General features: G+C 41.0%; 1 protein-coding gene across 1 annotated transcript in view; it reads right to left on the reverse strand.

Annotated features, from left to right (window-relative positions):
• Window positions 1-20,752, reverse strand: part of EXOC2 (exocyst complex component 2) — a 136,125-nt gene that overhangs the window by 34,427 nt on the left and 80,946 nt on the right. The window contains exons 13-16 of the mRNA XM_075826691.1: window positions 17,809-17,877; window positions 8,876-9,033; window positions 5,010-5,131; window positions 3,066-3,127 (exon numbers count right to left, since the gene is read on the reverse strand). Coding sequence (XP_075682806.1) covers window positions 3,066-3,127; window positions 5,010-5,131; window positions 8,876-9,033; window positions 17,809-17,877 — 411 coding nt within the window. The remainder of the gene's footprint in view (window positions 1-3,065; window positions 3,128-5,009; window positions 5,132-8,875; window positions 9,034-17,808; window positions 17,878-20,752) is intronic.

A 20,752-nucleotide genomic window follows, 5' to 3' on the forward strand; every position in this document is an offset into this window, starting at 1 on the left:
TGATAAAAAAAAACTGGAACTCGAAATATTCCAAACAGCTTGTTTTATTCAGTATATATAGAGAATGAGCGCCACGTGCAGAAATATAGCTCTTACGTACCTTGGCAATCTATCAATGAGGTTATTAACCCCTTACAGTCCAAGCCATTTTTTTTTTTTTTTTCATTTTACACTCTCCGCCTTCTATGAGCCAGAACTTTTCTGTCAATGGAATGGTGCGAAGGCTTGTTTAATTGCGGGAGGATTTGTAGCTTCTATTAACACCATTTGAAGTACCATATAATGTACTGGGAAACTGAAAAAATGTGGGCTGGAATTGGAAAAAACTGTGATTCCTCCATTTTCTTGTGGGTTTCATTTTTACGTATTTCGCCGTGCGGTAAAAACGACAAATTTACTTTATTCTGCTGGTCAATAGGATTATCGTGATACCAGATTTATATAGGTTTTTTCAATCTTCTACAAAGCAATAACTATTTATTAGAAAAATATATATATTTTTTTCCATATTCTGAAAGCCATAATTTTTTAATCTTTGTCGATTGAACGGTGTATGGGCTTGGTTTTTATTGGTACCATTTTTTAGCATATACGGCTTCTTGATCACTTTTTATTAAATTTTTTCTTCACCTCTAAGTTGACCAAAAAACAGCCATTCTGGCATTTTTAATTTTTTCTTTTTACGGCGCTCACTGTGCATTAAATAATGCTATATTGTAATAGTTCAGACTTTTACGGATGCAGCGATACCAATGTGTTTATTTTTTACATTACTTCAGAAGAAAAATGAGAAAAGGTTTTTTAAAAAAATAATAATTTACTACTAAAAACGTATTTAACTTTTATTTACACAATCTATTAGTCCCCCTAGGGGACTTGAACCAGCGATCATTAGATTGCTGGTACAATGCACTGCAATACTAATGTATTGCAGTGTATAGTAATTTTTACCGGGTTCTGTTAAGCCCTGGGTTACAGGCAGGGCTTAATAGAGGCAGAGTGAAGGCAGCCCTGGGGGCCTTCATTAGGCCCCTGGGCTGCTATGACAACCATCATCGTTGTGGGGGTGCCGATGATCTGTCAGAGGGGGCCATCCCCCTTTCTCTAACGCCTCAGACGCTGCGGTCGCAATTGACCGCAGCATTTGAGGGGTTAACCGGCTAGGAACAGCGCAATCGCTGTTCCTGGCCGTTAGTGAGGGGTGTTAGCTTTAATACACAACTGACACCCGCAGCGTATGGAAAGCGCTAAGCGCATGAGCGTGCTCCTTACTTCTCCCCCTGCACCTTGACATGCACTTACGTCAAGGTTCGTTAAGGCGTTAATGGTTGTCTGAGGAATGTTATGCCACGCTGAATGCAATTGGGCACGCAAATTATCAAAATTGACTGCTGGCAACTCCCTTTGAAATTGCCGACCAAAGACGTCCCAGATGTGAATGATGGTACACAAGTCTGGAGACGCTGCAGGCCATAGTAGCACGTTTAGGGGAGAAGACCTCAATGGCGTTGCCCACGTAGTCTCCAGACCAATCTCCGGCTATTATTGCGTCCGAGACAAAAGTGGGATTCATCACTGAAGAGGATAGACCTCCATTCCCGTCTTGCTGTGAACCATGGTAGCCTTTGAGAGTGGAGGTGTGTGGTCAATGGAACACCTGTAGCTGGACATCTGGCTCATAGCCCAATGTCATGCAAACACCTTTTGATAGTTTGTGTCGACACTAGTTGCCGGACAAGGCTTGGGATGTGAAGTCCGATTTCACTTGCAGTACAGAATGGATCACTACGCGCCATTCTTCCAATCAGACGATCCGTCTGTGCAGAGGTTCGCCTCCGCGCACCATTTGGTCATTCCGGTTCGTTGTTGTTCTCAAAACCTCTGGGACACGCAACGTTGAACAGTGCTGACATCTCGGCCCATGTGCGTAGCGATCTACCGGAGTGATAAACCAAGGTGTCTCAGTTCAAGAATTCTGTCCCTCTGTTTGCGACAAGTGGCGATAACTTGTAATCATCCTACACCACTTGCTCTGATTTTTTAGGTTTCAGGTGGCTAAAAAAAAACACTTTGCTATCAATCTGGCTTTTATGCCCTCGCACATGCCACAGATTAGGGCTAGGTGCTTGAAAATGTAAACATTGGCACCTGCTACTTCCTTGATTTGCATAACCTTACGGCTTGCCCTTCTTGGTGTTGCAATTTCAATGTTGAGGAGTGTATTAGATCTATCCTTAAATCAGCAAATATAAAGACATGACATTAATAGATAAGGTTGTCATCAGGGCAGTACAGCTGGTACTGCCGTCAGGGGTCCGGCAATAAAGATTTTTAAAAAAAGGGGGCCTGTCTGCTGCATGTTTCTTAGTAATTCTGAGCAGGGCCCCAGCAGTAGTACCTTTGGAGAAAGGAACCGGCCCTGTTATGATGGGGCTCGTTCCCTTTTCCAAGGTAACTACTGCTGGGACCTTGCTCACAAGGTCCTGATGCTGCATACAAGATCCTGACGCTGTATGATGCTGGCATCAGGACCTTGCATGCACAGAGCAATGTCCCAGCGGTATGGCCCATTACATTATAGTGGCAGTTCCCGCCAATCTAGGTGCGCCACGGCAGCGGAAAATCAGAGAGCCTGCAAGAGCCAGAAGCAGAAGCCAGAATTGCATCTTGGTGGGTGACAAAGGAAGCAGCTTAAGTGCAAATGTTTTTTATATTGACACCCCCCACCGCACTGACAGAGCCCATGTACACCTACTGTCTCCCACTGCCCCACCACAGAGAATCTGTCTCGTCTTTCCCCTCTGGCCTCCCTCCCACTTTCTGTTCTCCCAGCCCTCTCCTCCCCACATAGCCCTACCACCTAGTCTCTCTCCTCTGCCCCTGACCGAGTCCCTGTCCACCTGCTGTCTCCACCCTGCCTCTCCTCAGAGCCCTTGCCAATTTGCTTCTCACCCCTGCCCCTCAATGTTGCACCCCCTCCCCCCGTGAATGAGGTGCCCAGAGAATGGAGGACATGGCGTGTTATTACGCTATAAGACATGCACAACATTTAGGAATTAACATACCAAAGAAGTTAAACCCTCATTGTCAACCATCCAGTCTTCTTTGTCAGCTGACTTCTTCACCTCTGAAAAAGCAACAATTAGCTAAATTAACAAGCATGCCGGTGATTAAACAAAAGAGCATTTCCCAGCAAACGCTAAATGTATTCGGACTACTCATTTTAAAATAAAAAAATTTAGCATATATTCTACTCTATGTAGAAATTATTTTCTTTATAAAACTCATACTGGTCCTACTGAATTTCATCAGTTTCTTAATTTAAATTGCTGCTTATGAATATTCAATCCAGCTCTCTTATACATACACTGAATGGCCACTGTATTAGACATGCCCATCTAGTACCGTGTTGTACCTCTTTTGCCCCTTTGAACCAATTCATAATTTCAACGATTTCACTAGGTGTTAAAATCGCTCTGCATGAATATTGGCTTATGCGGACAGTTGCCACTATAGCGTCCTTCTGCTATAGGGTAAACAGCTACCATGAACTTGGTTAGCCGCAATGCTTAGGTAAGCCCTACTATTCAAACTACCATCCACAGGTATCAGAGGACCCAGGGTGTGCCAGGAAAACATTCCCCACACCATTACTCCACCTCCACCAGCCTAAATTGTTGACACCTGACAAAGTGTTCATCGATTCATGCTGCTTATGCTAAATTCTGACTGACAGAAATCTGGATTCATCTGACCAGGCAATGTTTTTCCACGGATCAATGATCTAATTTTTGCACTCTTTTGCCCACCAGAGGCTTGCTTTTCTGTTTCCCTTAGACAGCAATGGCACTCTAGCTGGTGGTCTGCTGTTATAACCCATTCGTAATAAGGATTGACGAGTTGTACGTTCAGCCACATTAGTTGGAGCGCCAGCATTGTATTCGGCTGCAATTTGCTTGACTGTCAACCGCCTGTTCATCAGAACGATTCTCAACATTCTCCTTTGAACCCTTTCGTTGATGACTTATTGACGTCCGCAGAATCCCATTTCAATGAATGATCACACTATTCTTGGTATACTCATGACACCGTTGCACGAAAAAAATCCACACAAGGTTGGCAGTTTTTGAGATAGTTGCACTGGGTGGTCTAGCGCCAATGACCATGTCTCATTTGAAGTTGCTCATAGCGCTAGATTTTCCCATTCTAATGTTGATTCACACAAACTGATCCACGGGAAAAACTTGCTCACTTGATTTTATGATGATCTCTGGAGTGACTTGTCTAATTTCCATACAGGGAAGCTTCAATTGTGAAAGGGTGGATGAACCTAATAAAATTGGCCATTCAGTGTATAATGTTAAGCAAAAAAATATTAGCAGCAGCATCCATATTGAGACACAAGTCACCTCCACCCATACCAGAGACACAGATATGATAAATGTGACTTATCTACTCTTATCTATATCTTCTATAGTTAAGTTATACTTAGCAGCACATGGCATATTTTATCTAAGTATACCTTGATGCAACTATGTTTTAGGCAACTATAATTAACCGCTTCTATGTAGGGACCATAACTTTATATTTTTTGATAAATACTGAAAAATCTTAGCTGTAAGCCAATATTTTCCCCTCTTTTATCTTCACAATACTGTTGAGCTGCACTTCTAGATTTGAATGGAATTTGACTTGTGTTCTCATGAGACAGGTAATGACTAACTGGTCCACAAAACCACAATCTGCTTGCCAACTCATAACATCAGTTTCAGGGCTTTATACTTGTGTAGTGATTGGATGGTGGTCAGTATATATAGATAAATAAGAAAAAAGGGTATCCCCCAAGAATAAGTGTCAATACTTTTTTAGCCTATCATAATGCTTGCGCTATTTTTCTCTACTCATGTAAATCATGTTTAAATTCATCTATAAACCGTGACTAAAATCAAACTCTACATATCATTGAAGGAAAAGCAGATCTATCTTCATAGAATGCACACATTCTCTACCTTCAGCAGTATGCCGCAAAGTGACCTTGACACAAGTCTCTCGCAAATCCAATATCAGGTCTTGTATAGATTGCAGGATATCATTGGGGATCTCAAGAGCAGTTAGCGATTCATACGTATGCCTAAAAAAACCAAAACATTTATTTATAAAAAATAAGTAACAGGAATTAAAAATAAACAATGAACCGTTATCTGTGCAGCAAAAACAAAGGAAATAAGTTTTTGCGTTTGTAGACAAACTTATCTAAGATGAGAATCAGTCCTAGAGTAACCTCAACTAGGTCAATAAAATTGATTGCTGATCTAACGGTTAGGACCGGTCGACCATCTAAGGTGTATGACGGCATCCCGACGGCAGATGTCGGGGGACAAATGAATCGGGCTGCTGAATGTCAACATGCCCAATCCTTTTGTTTGCAAGTATATAAGCTGCTGCCAGAGGAGTCTTAAAGCGTCTTTCTCCCGATTTAAAACACATGCCGAGCCAAGCGTGCATGTGCATGCGGGAGTTGGCAGAAATAGTGGTCAGTCGAACGATCACGACCACGCATAAGATAGGTGGAAAGAACTTAGCAAAAATGGACCTGGACAGGTGCAACCATCAGAATGGAAACAAGAACTAGAGTCTGTAGTATTTAGGATAAGGTTTCTTTATTAAAAGATAGGTAAAATAGGTGTCCGTGAACAGCAATTCCAAAAAAGAAGGGACTGCAAAGCTCTACGGCTTGCCCAAAACCACTGGTGCTGCACTGAGATTTCGGTCACAGGTACAAGCTTAGGAACTCCAACCAAAGCAAAATTCTGACATTTCCCCTGTAACCCTTTTCCTGCCAAGAACGTATTGAAAGGGTGCCCTGGCATGGAAGAACTCCCTATCGGATACGTCCTTGCTACAAATCGACCTAGCTCAGGCCAGATTGAGGCCAGTCGCGATCTTGGTCTTATTGAGCTGCAAAGATGTGCAGCTTCCACTTTAGTCTGTGTAAACAAGTAGAGGGAGGGGCAGCAGGGGGACATGTTGGCAATGTGCAGGGAGAGGAGGAGCTGTGATCCTCCTCCAGTACATGTATGGCTTTGATGACCCCCGGAGCGGGATAAAATGAACTTTTTTCACATATAGAAGTTTTTTGCTCCAGAAAAGGAGTGAAATGGAAATGTGCTAATCTAATCAACCCTCTGCTCATAGGCCATTTATTTAGTCCACAACCGGGACGTTAACTAACATTAAGATCGTGGCGTCAAGTAAGCCGTACCCAGCACTCGCATTAAACACACAAACAAACATTGATAACGTTTATACATTTTACACTGTCCCTATTCTACACTGTCCTTTAGTGTAAATTCTCTGGCCACTTTTCTAGCGATACCAGTTACATGCTACAGTCATAACGATAACTATTATCACGAGAGAGGAGTGTCTAATACATATCGGGTCAGTCAGAAATTTAATTTTCGATATATTTTTAGCATATTTTGTAGATGAAGGCCGAATGTTGCATAGCCTCTGTTTCAGATTTTTTTTTAAAAGATCAAGCTCTTGCTGATGTAGATGTTTGTGGTATAATAACATTTTGCACACCGTGGTCTTATTTTTACCTTGTTTTTGTATGTGACCTTCTGCTTGGATGTGAATGTAAGCTTTAATAAAAAAATGTTTTTCATTTCTACTGGTCACAAATTCATACAATGGTGGTCAAGGCTGCAAACAGCATGTTATATATAGGATTTAAAGGTGCACTGACTTTTCAAGGTGTGTAATCCTTGTTTTTTTATAAGGCTGTGTTCACATCAGCGTTGCTTTCCGTTGAAGCGTTCCGTAGGAGCTTTCCGTCGGGGGAACCCCTCAACGGAAAGGCAAATGGAAACCTTAGCTTCGGTGACGGATACTTTGCTAATGGTTACCGCTTGTCACCGTTGTGAAAGGGTTCCGTTTTTTTGACGGAATCAATAGCGTAGTCGACTGACGAACGGAAACCATTAGCAAATTATCCGTCACCATTGAGATCAATGGTGTTTCAAACAGAAGCTATGGTTTCCGTTTGCCATTCCATTGTGGGGTTCCCCTGACGGAAAGCTCAGGCGGAACCCCTCAACGCTGATGTGAACTGGCCCTAAATTGTTACTTTTATAAAATTTCCAGCTTAAAAACAGATGATTTTAGGTATCTTCATTTATGGTTATTATGTAAAGACATAGGTAAACTGTATGAACTCTGCACATCTTGAACTTGTTTTTTTTTTAGAAGGCGTTTAATTTTCTGCTTTGGTCAGATTCTTTAATTTTTAATAATTTTTTCAATTGTATACTTTGACGTAAAATTACATGAAGGCGCTAGTGTGTATAAAGTGCTGAGTAGGATTTTGACATGGTGTCTACCTTCAAAAATTATATGGGTATGGGGATTTAGTATATATTTTTTATTTTATAATTCAGGTTCTATCTGTACATTTCAAAATAATGTAAATTATCCATGATACCAGAGGTGTAAAAGGTCTAGTAATCTCTGGCAGTGAAAGGGTTAATTGTCATCAGTTACACTCCGCACATTTTGTGGTTAAATAATTAGCATTATTTTTGGCTTAAAGGGAGTCTGTCACCAGATGTCCGTATTGAACTACCAATAGGCTATTATAGATGCGGCGAACCGGATTCTGACGTGTGTTATGTTTTTCCCCAGAGTGCCTCCTTTGAAGAGAAAAAGCCTTTATTACATTTATGCAAATTTGAATTTTGGAGCAAAGAGGGTGTCACCGTATCCTAAAAATGCTCTTGTTATTCCCCAGTTCAACGCCCCTCCCTGCCTGCTTCCTTTGATTGACAGGTACCAAGCAGCGTACTAGGCAAGTTAACGCCTGGCCCCGTACTGTAGTGATCGTGTTCTAATCGGCGCATGCGCAGTAGTGCCGATTAGAACAATGAGCATAAAGATTATACTGCGCATGAGCAGATTAGGATAACCAAAACAAAAAAAAAGAGAGTAGAGGCTACTTATGACAGCATGAGAGTGGGAGCAGAATAAGAGAGACATAACTCTCCATGATAGTCTCTTATGGCATGTGTAGCAGAGGATATCACTATACTGAACTACTACAAGGATGATGTAGGGAATTTGGGGTGACCCATTACATGGCTTTTAGTTTGGCTTTTCCTAAATGGGAGTATCCTGAAAAAAAAAATAATGTACTTTAAAATGTTGCATTTTTAGTAACATTTTCGTTTGGTCTCGAATGAGCCATAGAAACATCCAAAATGTTTAAAAGACTAACATGGTACACTAGAAGGATAAAAGTACGGTATTAGGACACCTACACATTAACGCCAACAGGAGCTTTTATGACATCCCGTTATAAATCACCACAGGCATTAATATGGAGTTGGTCATTTCTTTGCAGCTAAAAGAGATTCCACTCTTCTGGGAAGGCTTTTTACAAGATTTTTGGAGTGTCTGTACAAATTTGTGCCTATTCATCCAGAAAAGCATTTGGGAGATCAGACACTGATGTTGGGGGAGAGGGCTTGGCTCGCAATCTCCATTCTAGTTCATCCCAAAGGTGTTCAATTGGGTTAAAGGTCAGATCTCTGTGTGGGCCAGTCAAGATCTTCCACACCAAACTCACCCAACCATGTTTTTATGGACATTGATTTACGCACTGGGTCACAGTCGTGCTGGAACAGAAAAGGGCCATCCCCAAACTGTTCCCGCAAAGCGCAAACCATTCTTTCACAATTATTTGTAAAGGTAGACTGCATGGCTAGGGGCGTTATACACCTGTGGCAAATGGGACTGAATGAAACACCTGAATACAATGATTAGGAAGTGTCCAAATACTTTTGTCTATATAGTGTAAATATCATACCCAGCTTACCTCACTGTCTGAACAACATGAGCTAACCAAGCTCCAGATAATTCAGCCTTTGATCCCCAACCTCCATAAATTGCCACATCTTCTTGACCAAGAGTACTTGGGAGTAAAGCTCCACGGATAAGCTTCACCAAACACTGCATCACTTCTTGTATCATTTTCTAGACACAGAAAATAAATGACCAAATTACAGGTATGCTATGCATTAAAATGAAAGACCATTGAGACATGTCAGAAGGGGTCACGTGCAGGAGTTTATACTTGGAGAATTCAATGAGTCATGTCAATATATCCCCCATTTAAATAAATAGGAGTGAAGAATGCATGCGTTGCATGGGAGCTGGCTTCTTCAGGGAAAGTAGTTAAATAGATTGTTTGTAAATTAAAGGCTATGTTAACCTTTGAATGGCATTTGTTTTTTAATAAAAAGGTCAGTCAGTGCGATTGGTGCAACTTTATAAATAGTTTTTCAAAATTATTTTTACTTTTTGGAGATACAGCTGCTCTGTATTCTGTATATAGAGCAGCTGTATCTTTCGCTATGATCTGAATCAGTCAGTCCTGCGGACATGACGAGTTCAGTGTCAGCGGGTCCTGTGAGTCTCTGACATGCAGGATCCCCTGTAAAGTATCACATCTAAGTTATAAACTTAGATGTGATAGATTACAGGTGGATACTGCGTGTCAGACATGCAGGACCTGCTTTTACTGAACCAGACAGTCCGGCGGACCAAACGGGAGCAGGATTTAGCGAACGATACAGCTGCTCTGTATAGAGATTACAGAGCAGCTGTATCTTAAAAAGTAAAAATAATTTAAAAAAAACAAACTAATTTATAAAGTTGCACCAATCACACTGACTGACCTGTGTATTATTAAAAAAAATAATAATAATAATTAAAATACCATTAAAAGGTTTACATAGCCTTTAAAGCAGCCTGCTGACTAAAGGCAAGTGGAAAAGCACTTGAAAAAAATCTGTTATTACATAGGAACTTGCATATTCCTTACATGCATACTGTAAAGGCCTTGGTTCCATGCATTTGGTAAATCAATGTCAAAGCATCATATATGCAAGTCCCTTTCCTCTTTACCTACAGTGCTGTGAAAAAGTATTTGCTCCTCACCTGATTTCTTGTATCTTTGCAATTTTTTCCACATTTAAGGCCTCATGCACACTTCCATCACCGTTTTCACGGCCGTTTCTCACGGATCCGTGTGTCCGGTATCGTATCAGTGTGTACTCCGTGTCCATTCTGAGTTTCCGTTTCAAACGGACGTTGTGCTCCTGTTTGGCTTCCGTGTTTCCGTTAAAAAAACGGACGGTATTTAACTTTATTTGAACTTGTCACATGTCCCAGACTGTGAACTTTGGCACGCCCTGCCGTTGCTAGGGCAACGGATACGTCAAAAATGGACGGCACACGGAAGCCTTCCTTGTGCCGTCCATTTTTTTGACGAACCCATTGCCTCCTATGGGCCCCCACGGTAACTGAATCACTGACAAAAGTAGGACATGCTCTACTTTTGACGGAACGGAGCGACGGATCCGTCAAAATAACGGAAGTGTGCATGGACCCATTGAAAGGAATGGGTTCAGGGTGCTATCAGTGACAAAAACTGAAGTGGGCATGAGGCCTAAAGGTTTCATCCAACAAATTTTAACCCCTTCCCGACATACGCCGTATATATACGGCGCTGTCGGGAGGTGGTTCCCGCAAAGCGCCGTATATATACGGCGCAGTGATGGTGCGGGCTCCGAAGCAGAGCCGGCACCATCACCGCGGGGTGACAGCTGTATTATACAGCTGGCACCCTCCTGTAACTGCCAGGACCGGAGCTACTCTCCGATCCGGCAGATTAACCCCTCAGATGCTGCGCTCAATAGAGCGCAGCATCTGATAGGTTTTCACCCGATCGGCAACCCAGTGATGCAATCGCTGGGTTGCTGTGGCAATCGGACGCCAGAAAATGGCGTCCGAGTCTGCCTTGTACGGGAGCCGATGAGGACCCGCCTGCGGCGAGTCCTCATAGGCTTGCTGTCAGTGAATAACTGACAGCGCTAATACACTGCACTACGTATGTAGTGCAGTGTATTAGAGTAGCGATCGGGGCATCAGGCCCTCATGTCCCCTAGTGGGACAAGTAAAAAAAGTAAAAAAAAGTAAATAAAAATGTGGTAAAACAATAAAAACACACACATTTCAAATAAAAATAAAGCTAAACTGACTTTTTTCCCATAGTAAGTCTTTTATTATGGGAAAAACCGTAAAAATAAAAAAAACTATACATAATTGGTATCGCCGCGTCCGTAACGACCCAAACTACAAAACTATTATGTAATTTATCCCGCACGGTGAACGCGGTAAAAAAAAACCATGAAAAACAGCGCCAGAATCTTTGTTTTTAGGTCACATCTCCTTCCAAAAAATGCTATAAAAAGTGATCAAAAAGTCACATTTACTCCAAAATAGTACTAATAAAAAACGCCAATCCGTGCCGCAAAAAATAATCCCTGACACCGCTTTGTGCACGCAAAAATAATAAAGTTATGGGTCTTAGAATATGTCGACAGAGAAAACAAATGATTTTATAAAAAAAGTGATTTTATTGTGCAAAAGCTGCAATACATAAAAAAAACTATATAAATTTGGTATCGCCGTAATCGTATCGACCCGCAGAATAAAGCTAACATGTAATCTAGGGCGCACTGTGGATGCAGAGAAAAAAAACCAATAAAAAACTATTCCAGAATTGCTTGTTTTTGGTAATTTCCTTTACCAAAAAATGAAATAAAAAGTGATCAAAAAGTCGTATGTGTTCTAAAATGGTACCAATAAAATCTACAGCCCGTCTCGCAAAAAACAAGCCCGCACACCGCTCAATCAACTGAAAAACAAAAAAGTTACGGCACTAGTAATGCGGTGATGAAAAAACATCTCAATGCGCAGGCCGGAGGGGAACATTCCTTCAGTTTCAGGGCCATAGTATTTAGGAACTAGGAAAGGGAATGGACATAGCACATCCGCTGGAAGCGAGGGCGCCCGTATTATACCAGCGCAAAACTTTCCCAGCAATATTTCCCAAACTACGAAGGAGAAAATGTCCCCAAAAGGTGCAGAGCGTTACAAAAGGGGGATAAGAAAGAAAACCGTTTATCAGTGTGACGCCGGCCTGTGCATAACGGATCGCTCCACAGCGTAACACACATCTATGGATAATTGTATTATTTACCCCATGATTATACCCTCCTATTATGCCCTGATGTACTCCGCACAGATTACATATACCCTGATGTACTCCGCACAGATTACATATACCCTGATGTACTCCGCCCAGCTTACATATACCCTGATGTACTCCTCACAGCTTACATATACCCTGATGTACTCCGCACAGATTACATATGCCACCACATTATAAGCTGAAATACCAGCAAAACCCCAAACAGAACTATTACCAAGCAAAATCCATGCTCAAAATGGCGGTCTTTCCCTTCTTAGCCCTACAGTGTGCCCAAACAGCAATTTATGGCCACAAGTAAGGCATTACCATGCCCGGGAGAACCCGCTTAACAATTTATGGGGTAAGATTCTCTAGGGGCACAACATCTTGTGCGGTGAATGGGCAGATCAGTGGAGAAATTGCAATTTTCACTTTGCACCATCCACTGCGTATTCATTTCTGAAAAACACCTGCGGAGTCTAAATTGTCACTACATCCCTTGATAAATGCCTTTAGGGGTGTAGTTTCTAAAACGGGGTCACTTTTGTTTGGTACATCAGGGGTTTTGCAAATGCAACATGGCATCCGCAACCCATTCCAGCAAAATCTACGCTCCAAAAGATAAATACCGCTCCTTTTCTTCTGAATTCTCCCATATATGTAAACAGTCGATTATAACCACATATGGGGTGTTACCGTACTCGGGAGAAATTACTTTACAAATGTTGGGGTGCTTTTTCTTCTCTATTCCTTGTAAAAATGAAAAATGTGTATCTAAAACTACATCTTGTTGGAAAAAAAAAATATTTTTCATTTTCATGGCTTAATTCTAATTAATTCATCAAAAAACCTTTGGGATCAAAATTTTCACTATACCCCTAGATGATTCCTCAGGGGGTGCAGTTTCCCAAATGGTGTCACTTTTGGGGTGTTTCCACTGTACTAGTACTACAGGGGCTCAGCAAATATGACATGACACCCAGAAACCATTCCAAAATCCAAATGGTGCTCCTTCCATTCTGAGCCCTACCGTGTGTCCAAACAGATGTTTGTGACCACATGTGGGGTATTATTTTACTCGGGAGAAGTTGCTTTACAAATGTTGTGGTGCTTTTTCTCCTTCAGTCCTTGTGGAAATGAAAAAAAAATACCTAAACCTACATTTTCTTTGAAAAAATGTAGATTTTCATTTTTACGGCCTAGTTACAATAAGTTCTGTAAAAAACCTGTGGGGTAAAACTGCTCACTCTACCCCTAGATAATTCCCTCATGGGGTGTAGTTTCCAAAATGGGGTCACTTGTTGGGGGTTTCCACTGTTTTGTCCCCTCAGGAGCTTTGCAAATGCGACATGGCCTCCGCAAACCATTCCTGCTAAATTTGAGTTCCAAAAGCCAAATGGCGCACTTTCCCTTCTCAGCCTCGCCGTGTGTCCAAACAGCCGTTTATTACCACATGTGGGGTATTGTTTTACTCGGGAGAAATTTCTTTACAAATTTTATGGTGCTTTTTCTCCTTTAGTCCTTGTGGAAATGAAAAAAAATTAGCTAAACCTACATTTTATTTGAAAAAATGTAGATTTTCATTTTCACAGCCTACTTGCAAAAATTTCTGCAAAAAACCTGTGGGGTCAAAATGCTCACTATACCCTAGATAATTTCCTCAAAGGGTATAGTTTCCAAAATGGGGTCACTTGTTGGGGGTTTCCACTGTTTTGTCACCTCTGGGGCTTTGCAAATGCGACATGGCCTCCGCAAACCATTCCTGCTAAATTTGAGCTCCAAGAGCCAAATGGCGCTCTTTCCCTTCTAAGCCCTGCCGTGTGTCCAAACAACTGTTTATTACCACATGTGGGGTATTGTTTTACTCGGGAGAAATTGCTCTACAAATGTTGTGGTGCTTTTTCTACTTTAGTTCTCTTGGAAATGAAAAAAAATTAGCTAAACCTACATTTTATTTGAAAAAGTGTAGATTAGCATTTTCATGACCTAGTTCCAAAAATTTTTGCAAAAAAACTGGCCGGTCAAAATGCTTGCTACACCCCTAGATAAATTCCTCGAGGGGTATAGTTTCCAAAATGGGGTCACTTGTTGGGGGTTTCCACTGTTTTGTCACCTCAGGGGCTTTGCAAATGTGACATGGCCTCCGCAAACCATTTCTGCTAAATTTGACCTCCAAGAGCCAAATGGCGCACTTTCCATTCTAAGCCCTGCCGTGTGTCCAAACAACCGTTTATTACCACATGTGGGGTACTGTTTTACTCGGGAGAAATTGCTCTACAAATGCTGTGGTGCTTTTTCTACTTTAGTTCTTTTGGAAATGAAAAAAAATTAGCTAAACCTACATTTTATTTGAAAAAATGTAGATTTTCATTTTCATGGCCTAGTTCCAAAAATTTTTGCAAAAAAACTGGCCGGTCAAAATGCTTGCTACACCCCTAGATAAATTCTTCGAGGGGTGTAGTTTCCCAAATGGGGTCACTTTTGGGGGGTTTCCACTGTTTTAGTTCCCCTAGACCTGTTCAAAGCTGACATGGTGCCTAAAATATATTCTAATAAAAAGGAGGCCCAAAATCCACTAGGTGCTCCTTTGCTTCTGAGGCCGGTGCTTCAGTCCAGTAGCACGCTACGGCCACATGTGGGATATTTCCTAAAACTGCAGAACCTGGGCAATAAATATTGAGTTGCATTTCTTGGGTAAAACCTTCTGTGGTACAAAAAAAATGGATTCAAAATGAATTTCTGGAAAAAAATAATGAACTTTGTAAATTTCACCTCTACTTTGCCTTAATTCCTGCGCAATGTCTAAAGGGTTAAGAAACTTTCTAAATGCTGTTTTGAATACTTTGAGGGGTGCAGTTTTTAAAATGGGGTGACTTATTGGCGGTTTCTAATATCTAAGGACCTCAAAGCCACTTCACAACTGAACTGGCCCCTGTAAAAATAGCATTTTGAAATTTTCTTGAAAATGTGAGAAATTGCTGCTAAAGTTCTAAGCCTTGTAACGTCCTAGAAAAATAAAATGATGATCAAAAAACGATGCCAATCTAAAGTAGACATATGGGGGATGTTAGTTAGCAACATTTTTGTGTGGTATAACTGCCTGTCTTACAAGCAGATGCATTTAAATTGAGAAAAATGTTAATTTTTGCAATTTTTCGCTAAATTTTGGTGTTTTTCACAATAAATACTGAATGTATCGGGCAAATTTTGCCAGTAACATAAAGTCCAATGTGTCACGAGAAAACAATCTCAGAATCGCTTGGATAGGTAAAAGCATTCCGGAGTTATTACCACATAAATTGAAACATGTCAGATTTGAAAAATGAGGCTCTGTCAGGAAGGTCAAAAGTGGCCAAAGAGGGAAGGGGTTAATATAAGATGAAGACAATACAAGTAAATAGAAAAATGCAGCTTTTAGATGATCATTGCATTTATTGAGGATACAAATTTATTCAAAGCCTATATCACCCATGTGAAAAAGCAATTGCTCCCTAAACCTAGTAACCGGTTGTGCAATCCTGGCAGTAAAAACTGCAATCAAATGTTTACGATAAATTGCAATGAGTCTCTTACATCGCGGTGTTGGAATTTTGGCCCACTCTTAGCAGAATTGTTTTAATACGGCTACATTTAAAAGGTTTTTCGAGGATGAACTGCCCGTTTAAAGTCTTGCCACAGCATCTCAATGGGATTGAAGTCATGTTTGACTGTTGGTATAATGTTCTTATGGTGGAATGTGATGTTAGCTTGACGCCAGATGTAACGAGACCCATGTCTTCCAAAATGGTTCACCCTTGACTCATCAGTCCATAGAACATTATACCAAAGTCTTGGGGGTCATCTAAAAGTTTTTGGGCAAAGGCAAAATGAGCTGGTGCGTTCTTTTCGGTCAGCAGTGGTTTGTGCCTTGCAACTCTCCCATTAATGCCATTTTTGCCAGTGTCTTTCTTATTGTGGAATCGTGTACATTGACTTTAACTGAGGCAAGTGAGGCCTGCAGTTCTTTAGATGTTCGTCTGGGTTCTTTTGTGACCTTCTCGATGAGTCGTTGATGCGTGCATGGTAAAATTTTGGGAGGCCGGCCACCCCTGGGAAGTCTCACCAACGTTCAAAGTTTTCTCTATTTGAGGATAATGGCTCTCACTGTGATTCGCTAGAGTCCCAGACCCTTAGCAATGGCTTTGTAACTCCTTCCAGACTAATGGATTTCAATGACTGGTTGGCATCTATATTTGAATCTCTTTAGAACGTGGCATCACGTGCTGCTTTTAGTGACTTTCTAGCCTGCTTCACATTGCCAGACAGCTTCTATTTAAGTGATGTTTAGATTCAACATGTCTGGCAGCAATTATGCATTGGTGTGGTAGTGAAATAGAACCCAATTGTCAATTGAATTTGGTTAACTGGTTAATTTAATAGCTAAGGAGGCAATTCCGTTTTTACAATAAATTAAATCATCAATTAAAAACTGCATCTTGAGTTGAATTGGGTCATATTTATCCAATATTAAAACTAGTTTGGTGATCTGAAACATTCAGTGTGACAAATATGCAAAAATAGAAGAAATTGGGAAAAAGGCAAAAACATTTTGACAGCACTGTACATTTGCACACAGCAAAAAAATAATTTGATTGTTAATAAAGGGGTTGTTTCAGCATAGATATTGGCAGCATCTAATTAGGATATGGCTCCAATGTCCGAATGGCAGGGGTCCAACTGCTAAGCGCTGGAATGAAGTGAGAGCTGCGCCGGTAAAACGCTATGCCACTTCAACTCATTGGCTTTGCCTGACTGCATGGTCAGCTATTGACTATAATGGGCAAACTATGTTGCCTCTTAGCGATCGGCAGGGGTCACAGAAGTCAGCCCCCTGCTGATCGGACATGGATATTATAGCCTAGCGATATGCCAGCAATGTCTATGATGAGAGAACCTCTTTAAAGGAACACTAAACCTATAAAATGCACAAAAAAATAAAAGCAATTCCTCTCTTCCTTTACTTTGATCCTTTTTGGTCTTATATTTACAATTAATAATGAGAAATATATATATAGAGTTCTTCTCTATGTATCCCAGGAGGTCACCCCCCCCCCTTCCTCCTCACAATCATGTCTGGCTGTAAGACAACTGATGGGTGCCAGAGCCTCCCTGACTTGCCCGGTCTGCATAGAACACACAGATTAAGCCCCTCCCCTTTTTCAAAGACCCGCCTCTTCCGCCATTCACCAGCCTAAAAATGGAACTGATGAGCAGAAAATTAACCCCTCTGCATGATTTCTACAAGACTGCTTGTTTCATGAACACGCAGGAATCCTGCAGCCTGACAAACAGTGTGAGCAACTTTATCTTCTTTTATCATTCAGTTATAGGTTTAGTGTTCCTTTAATAGATACTAGTCCAGACAAAAAAGTGAAGTAGCTGTGCATAGCAACCAGGTCAGATTATAGATTTAATTTTAAAACCTAGAAAACTTACAACAAGAATATTATTGTATTTTTCGAGCAACACTTCCATTTTATGTTCGCACTAGTTTTTTTCCTTGAGAACAAAGGATACTTATATATTTCCATTCTGCATCAAGGCCTGTCATCATTGATATCCTATTATCAAGTCTAATGTAGCATTACTTGATTTCAGGAATTCTTCTTTAAGTGGAACATCAGCACAGTGTTATGATAGACATAGTTACACTGGAAGTATTTTCATCTTACCTTAAAATCGTTCGGTCTTTGTTTTGTATTTTTCCTGTACTTTTCCATTTGACCAGATTTTTCTGCAGTCTAATAGGATTACAAAATAGAATATATAAGAAATTTGTAAAAAATTTTTTTTTTAAATCAACATCAACCTGTACCGACCGCCCACTGTCTTTTGACGGCAGGCTGTGCAGGTCCGAAGTCTACAGCGATGTCTTTTGGCTTCGCTATAGAAAAGGTTTATAAGCGCTCCGGTGTGCGCTAATGTCATGTCATAAGCAGAAGCTGTAACGGACTGCTTCTGTACTTAGAGCAACCTGTTGAATACAGCTGGAATCACAAGAGACTCAGATTTCAGATGTTTAACACTTTGATTGCCACCGTCCGTGACCACAGCATGATCAAAGGGGACTCCCTCTGTGATCGCGTCACTGGAAACCCGATGATGCAATCAGGGACTGGGGGACCACCCTGCAGTCCGTCCTGGAGCCCTAGAATGGACCCCAGAGCGGTCTGCTTTGTAAGCCTGATGGTAGGGCCCACTATGTTTTGCCCTAACAGCAGACTGTGTCATAGTGACACAGTATAATGTATTAGCATACAGGAGTATAATAACACATTATAAGTTTAGAATACAGTTAAGAAGTTATCACTTCCTGGAATTTAAAATGAAAAGTAACGACGCAACAGCACACGACCCCATTGAATAGCCCCATTGAAATCACACATGCGGGAGTTCTCACACAGCGAGAGTCTATTGCGTGAAACTCACTGCATCTACGCGCCCAATGGGTGCGTGAAAACCACGCACAGCACATGTATACACATCCGTGTGCTGTGCGTGTTTTGCGCATCAATTCCATTGAAAAAAAAAACTGCTTTGTGAGTGCGTGAAAAACGCATGCCACTCGCAAAGCACACTGATGCCATAACGCAACGCACACGGACAGATTTACGCGCGTAAATCTGTCACACTCATGTGAATGTAGCTTAAGGTCTATTCAGGCCTGATCATTCATTAAGGGGTTCTGCGTATTGGACAATCCCATTTTATTAGAAGGGTTTTCCCATGATAAACAGATGACATTGTGTCCTGCTGGGAATCCTATCAACTGGCCGAAACTGCAGGTAAACCTGACAAGTGTTTAATTTCCCTACAGTGCTACTCTTCACCCTGGATAATAAAGGAGGGTCCTGAACCCAAGTACATCAGTAACAAATACACCTGTTTCTAGGACTAAGGAGGGGAAATATGTAATTAAGATATATTAAAATGTAGTATATATTTATATTTTATAGCTATTGGACACAACTTTTCTGAAAGGTGATCTTGCAGTTTAGGCAGTGTGAACTTTATGAATAAAGGAAAGGGCTAATAAACTAGCCATTGGAACTGGATGGGCAACCTAAGCATTTAAAAGCTCCCATGGATATTTTAGTCCAAGTGTAGCTCTCCTTCATTTCCTATTCATCTTAACAGAACCAAAATTGTCTGCGGAAATTGAATTAAAGGGAATCTGTCACCTAAATATTCTGCAACATAATACAGGGACAGGTCCATTCTTCTAATAGCCAAAACAGTATTAAAAAAAATTGTGGTTTGGCTAATGGGAGTGCTCAAAGAATACAGCGGACTCCTAGTTATAAGTTTGGTGTGTTCATGAGGAGCGTGCTCCCCTTGATTCTCAGTGATTGACGGGCTGCTGTGGCACTGTCCATATCGGATTGGACAGTGTCGCAGCCATAGTAACACGCCCCCTTGCCAGTACACGCCCCGTTGACTGTTCATGGGGTTATTTTAATATCGGGCGCCAAATATAACGTCACCGATATCTAAATAATGGAGGGAGGTAGAAAAAAAATGTAAAGTGACCCAGGGTTTGTGCAGTCCTCCCCAGTACATGCTGCACTCAGCTGGACGTGTATGGGGAGGTGAAAGGTTCTCTTTAAAGTCAACTGAGCTGTAATATCAATATTCCTGTTGTCCTAAAAATATTATGTAAAGGAAATGGATAGATATTTGATGTACACGCAATATGTTTGAACATTTAGCAAAATACCACTGATCTGTCAGACAACAGAATACTTGTTACCATAAGAACAGAGATTGACTAAAGTATAAAATATATTAGAATGCGAAGTGCACGTCTGTGCAAATTGTCTGTTAGGAAGTAAACACAGTATGAAACTTCTACAATTCTTTAATTAAGATAATGAGAGATTAGTAATGTAACCCTTTCCTGCAAAGACATAACCAAACTGTTCTGTGGTTAGTCCAACGGATTCACTTTTCAACTTCATGACTTAAGAAGGATGCAGTACAGAAACCAGTTACAACTGAAAACGGTCTTCAATATACCTGCACGTGCGCCACATTTCACAGGAGCCTTTGCAAAGTATCATAAGCTGCAAAGTTTTGAATTGTTTTACAGTTGTTACTGGCAACCGATAATGGTAGAGCATGAGAATAGTTACTAAAGGTCAAATAATAAAGGAAAAGAAAAAAAAAAACAGAAAAAGGTAAAAAAAAAAATATTCCCTTCAGTGCATGTTAAAGGCTATGTACACCCTGAAATATTTTCTTTTTATAAAACTGTATCCGTGTGTTTGGTGCAACTTTCTAATTGCTTCTTATTAAAAATTATTTTTACTTTTTGAGATACAGCTGCTTTGTATCCTGTATACAGAGTAGCTGTATCTTGCGCTGAGACCTGAATCCGTCAGGTCAGCGGCACTGACAGGTTCAGTGACAGCGGGTCCTGATCCAACTTATCTATTATGTCTAAGTTATGAACTTAAAATGGATCGATAGCAGCTCGATCCTGCGTGTCAGAAACACGGAGGACCCGCTGACACTGAACCAGTCAGTCCCGCTGGCCTGACGGATACAGGTCTCAGCGCAAGATGAAGCTGCTCTGTATACATGATACAAAGCAGCTGTAAATAATTTTTAACAAAA

This window comes from Rhinoderma darwinii, chromosome 5 (genome assembly GCF_050947455.1).
Source record: "Rhinoderma darwinii isolate aRhiDar2 chromosome 5, aRhiDar2.hap1, whole genome shotgun sequence".
NCBI lineage: Eukaryota > Metazoa > Chordata > Amphibia > Anura > Rhinodermatidae > Rhinoderma > Rhinoderma darwinii.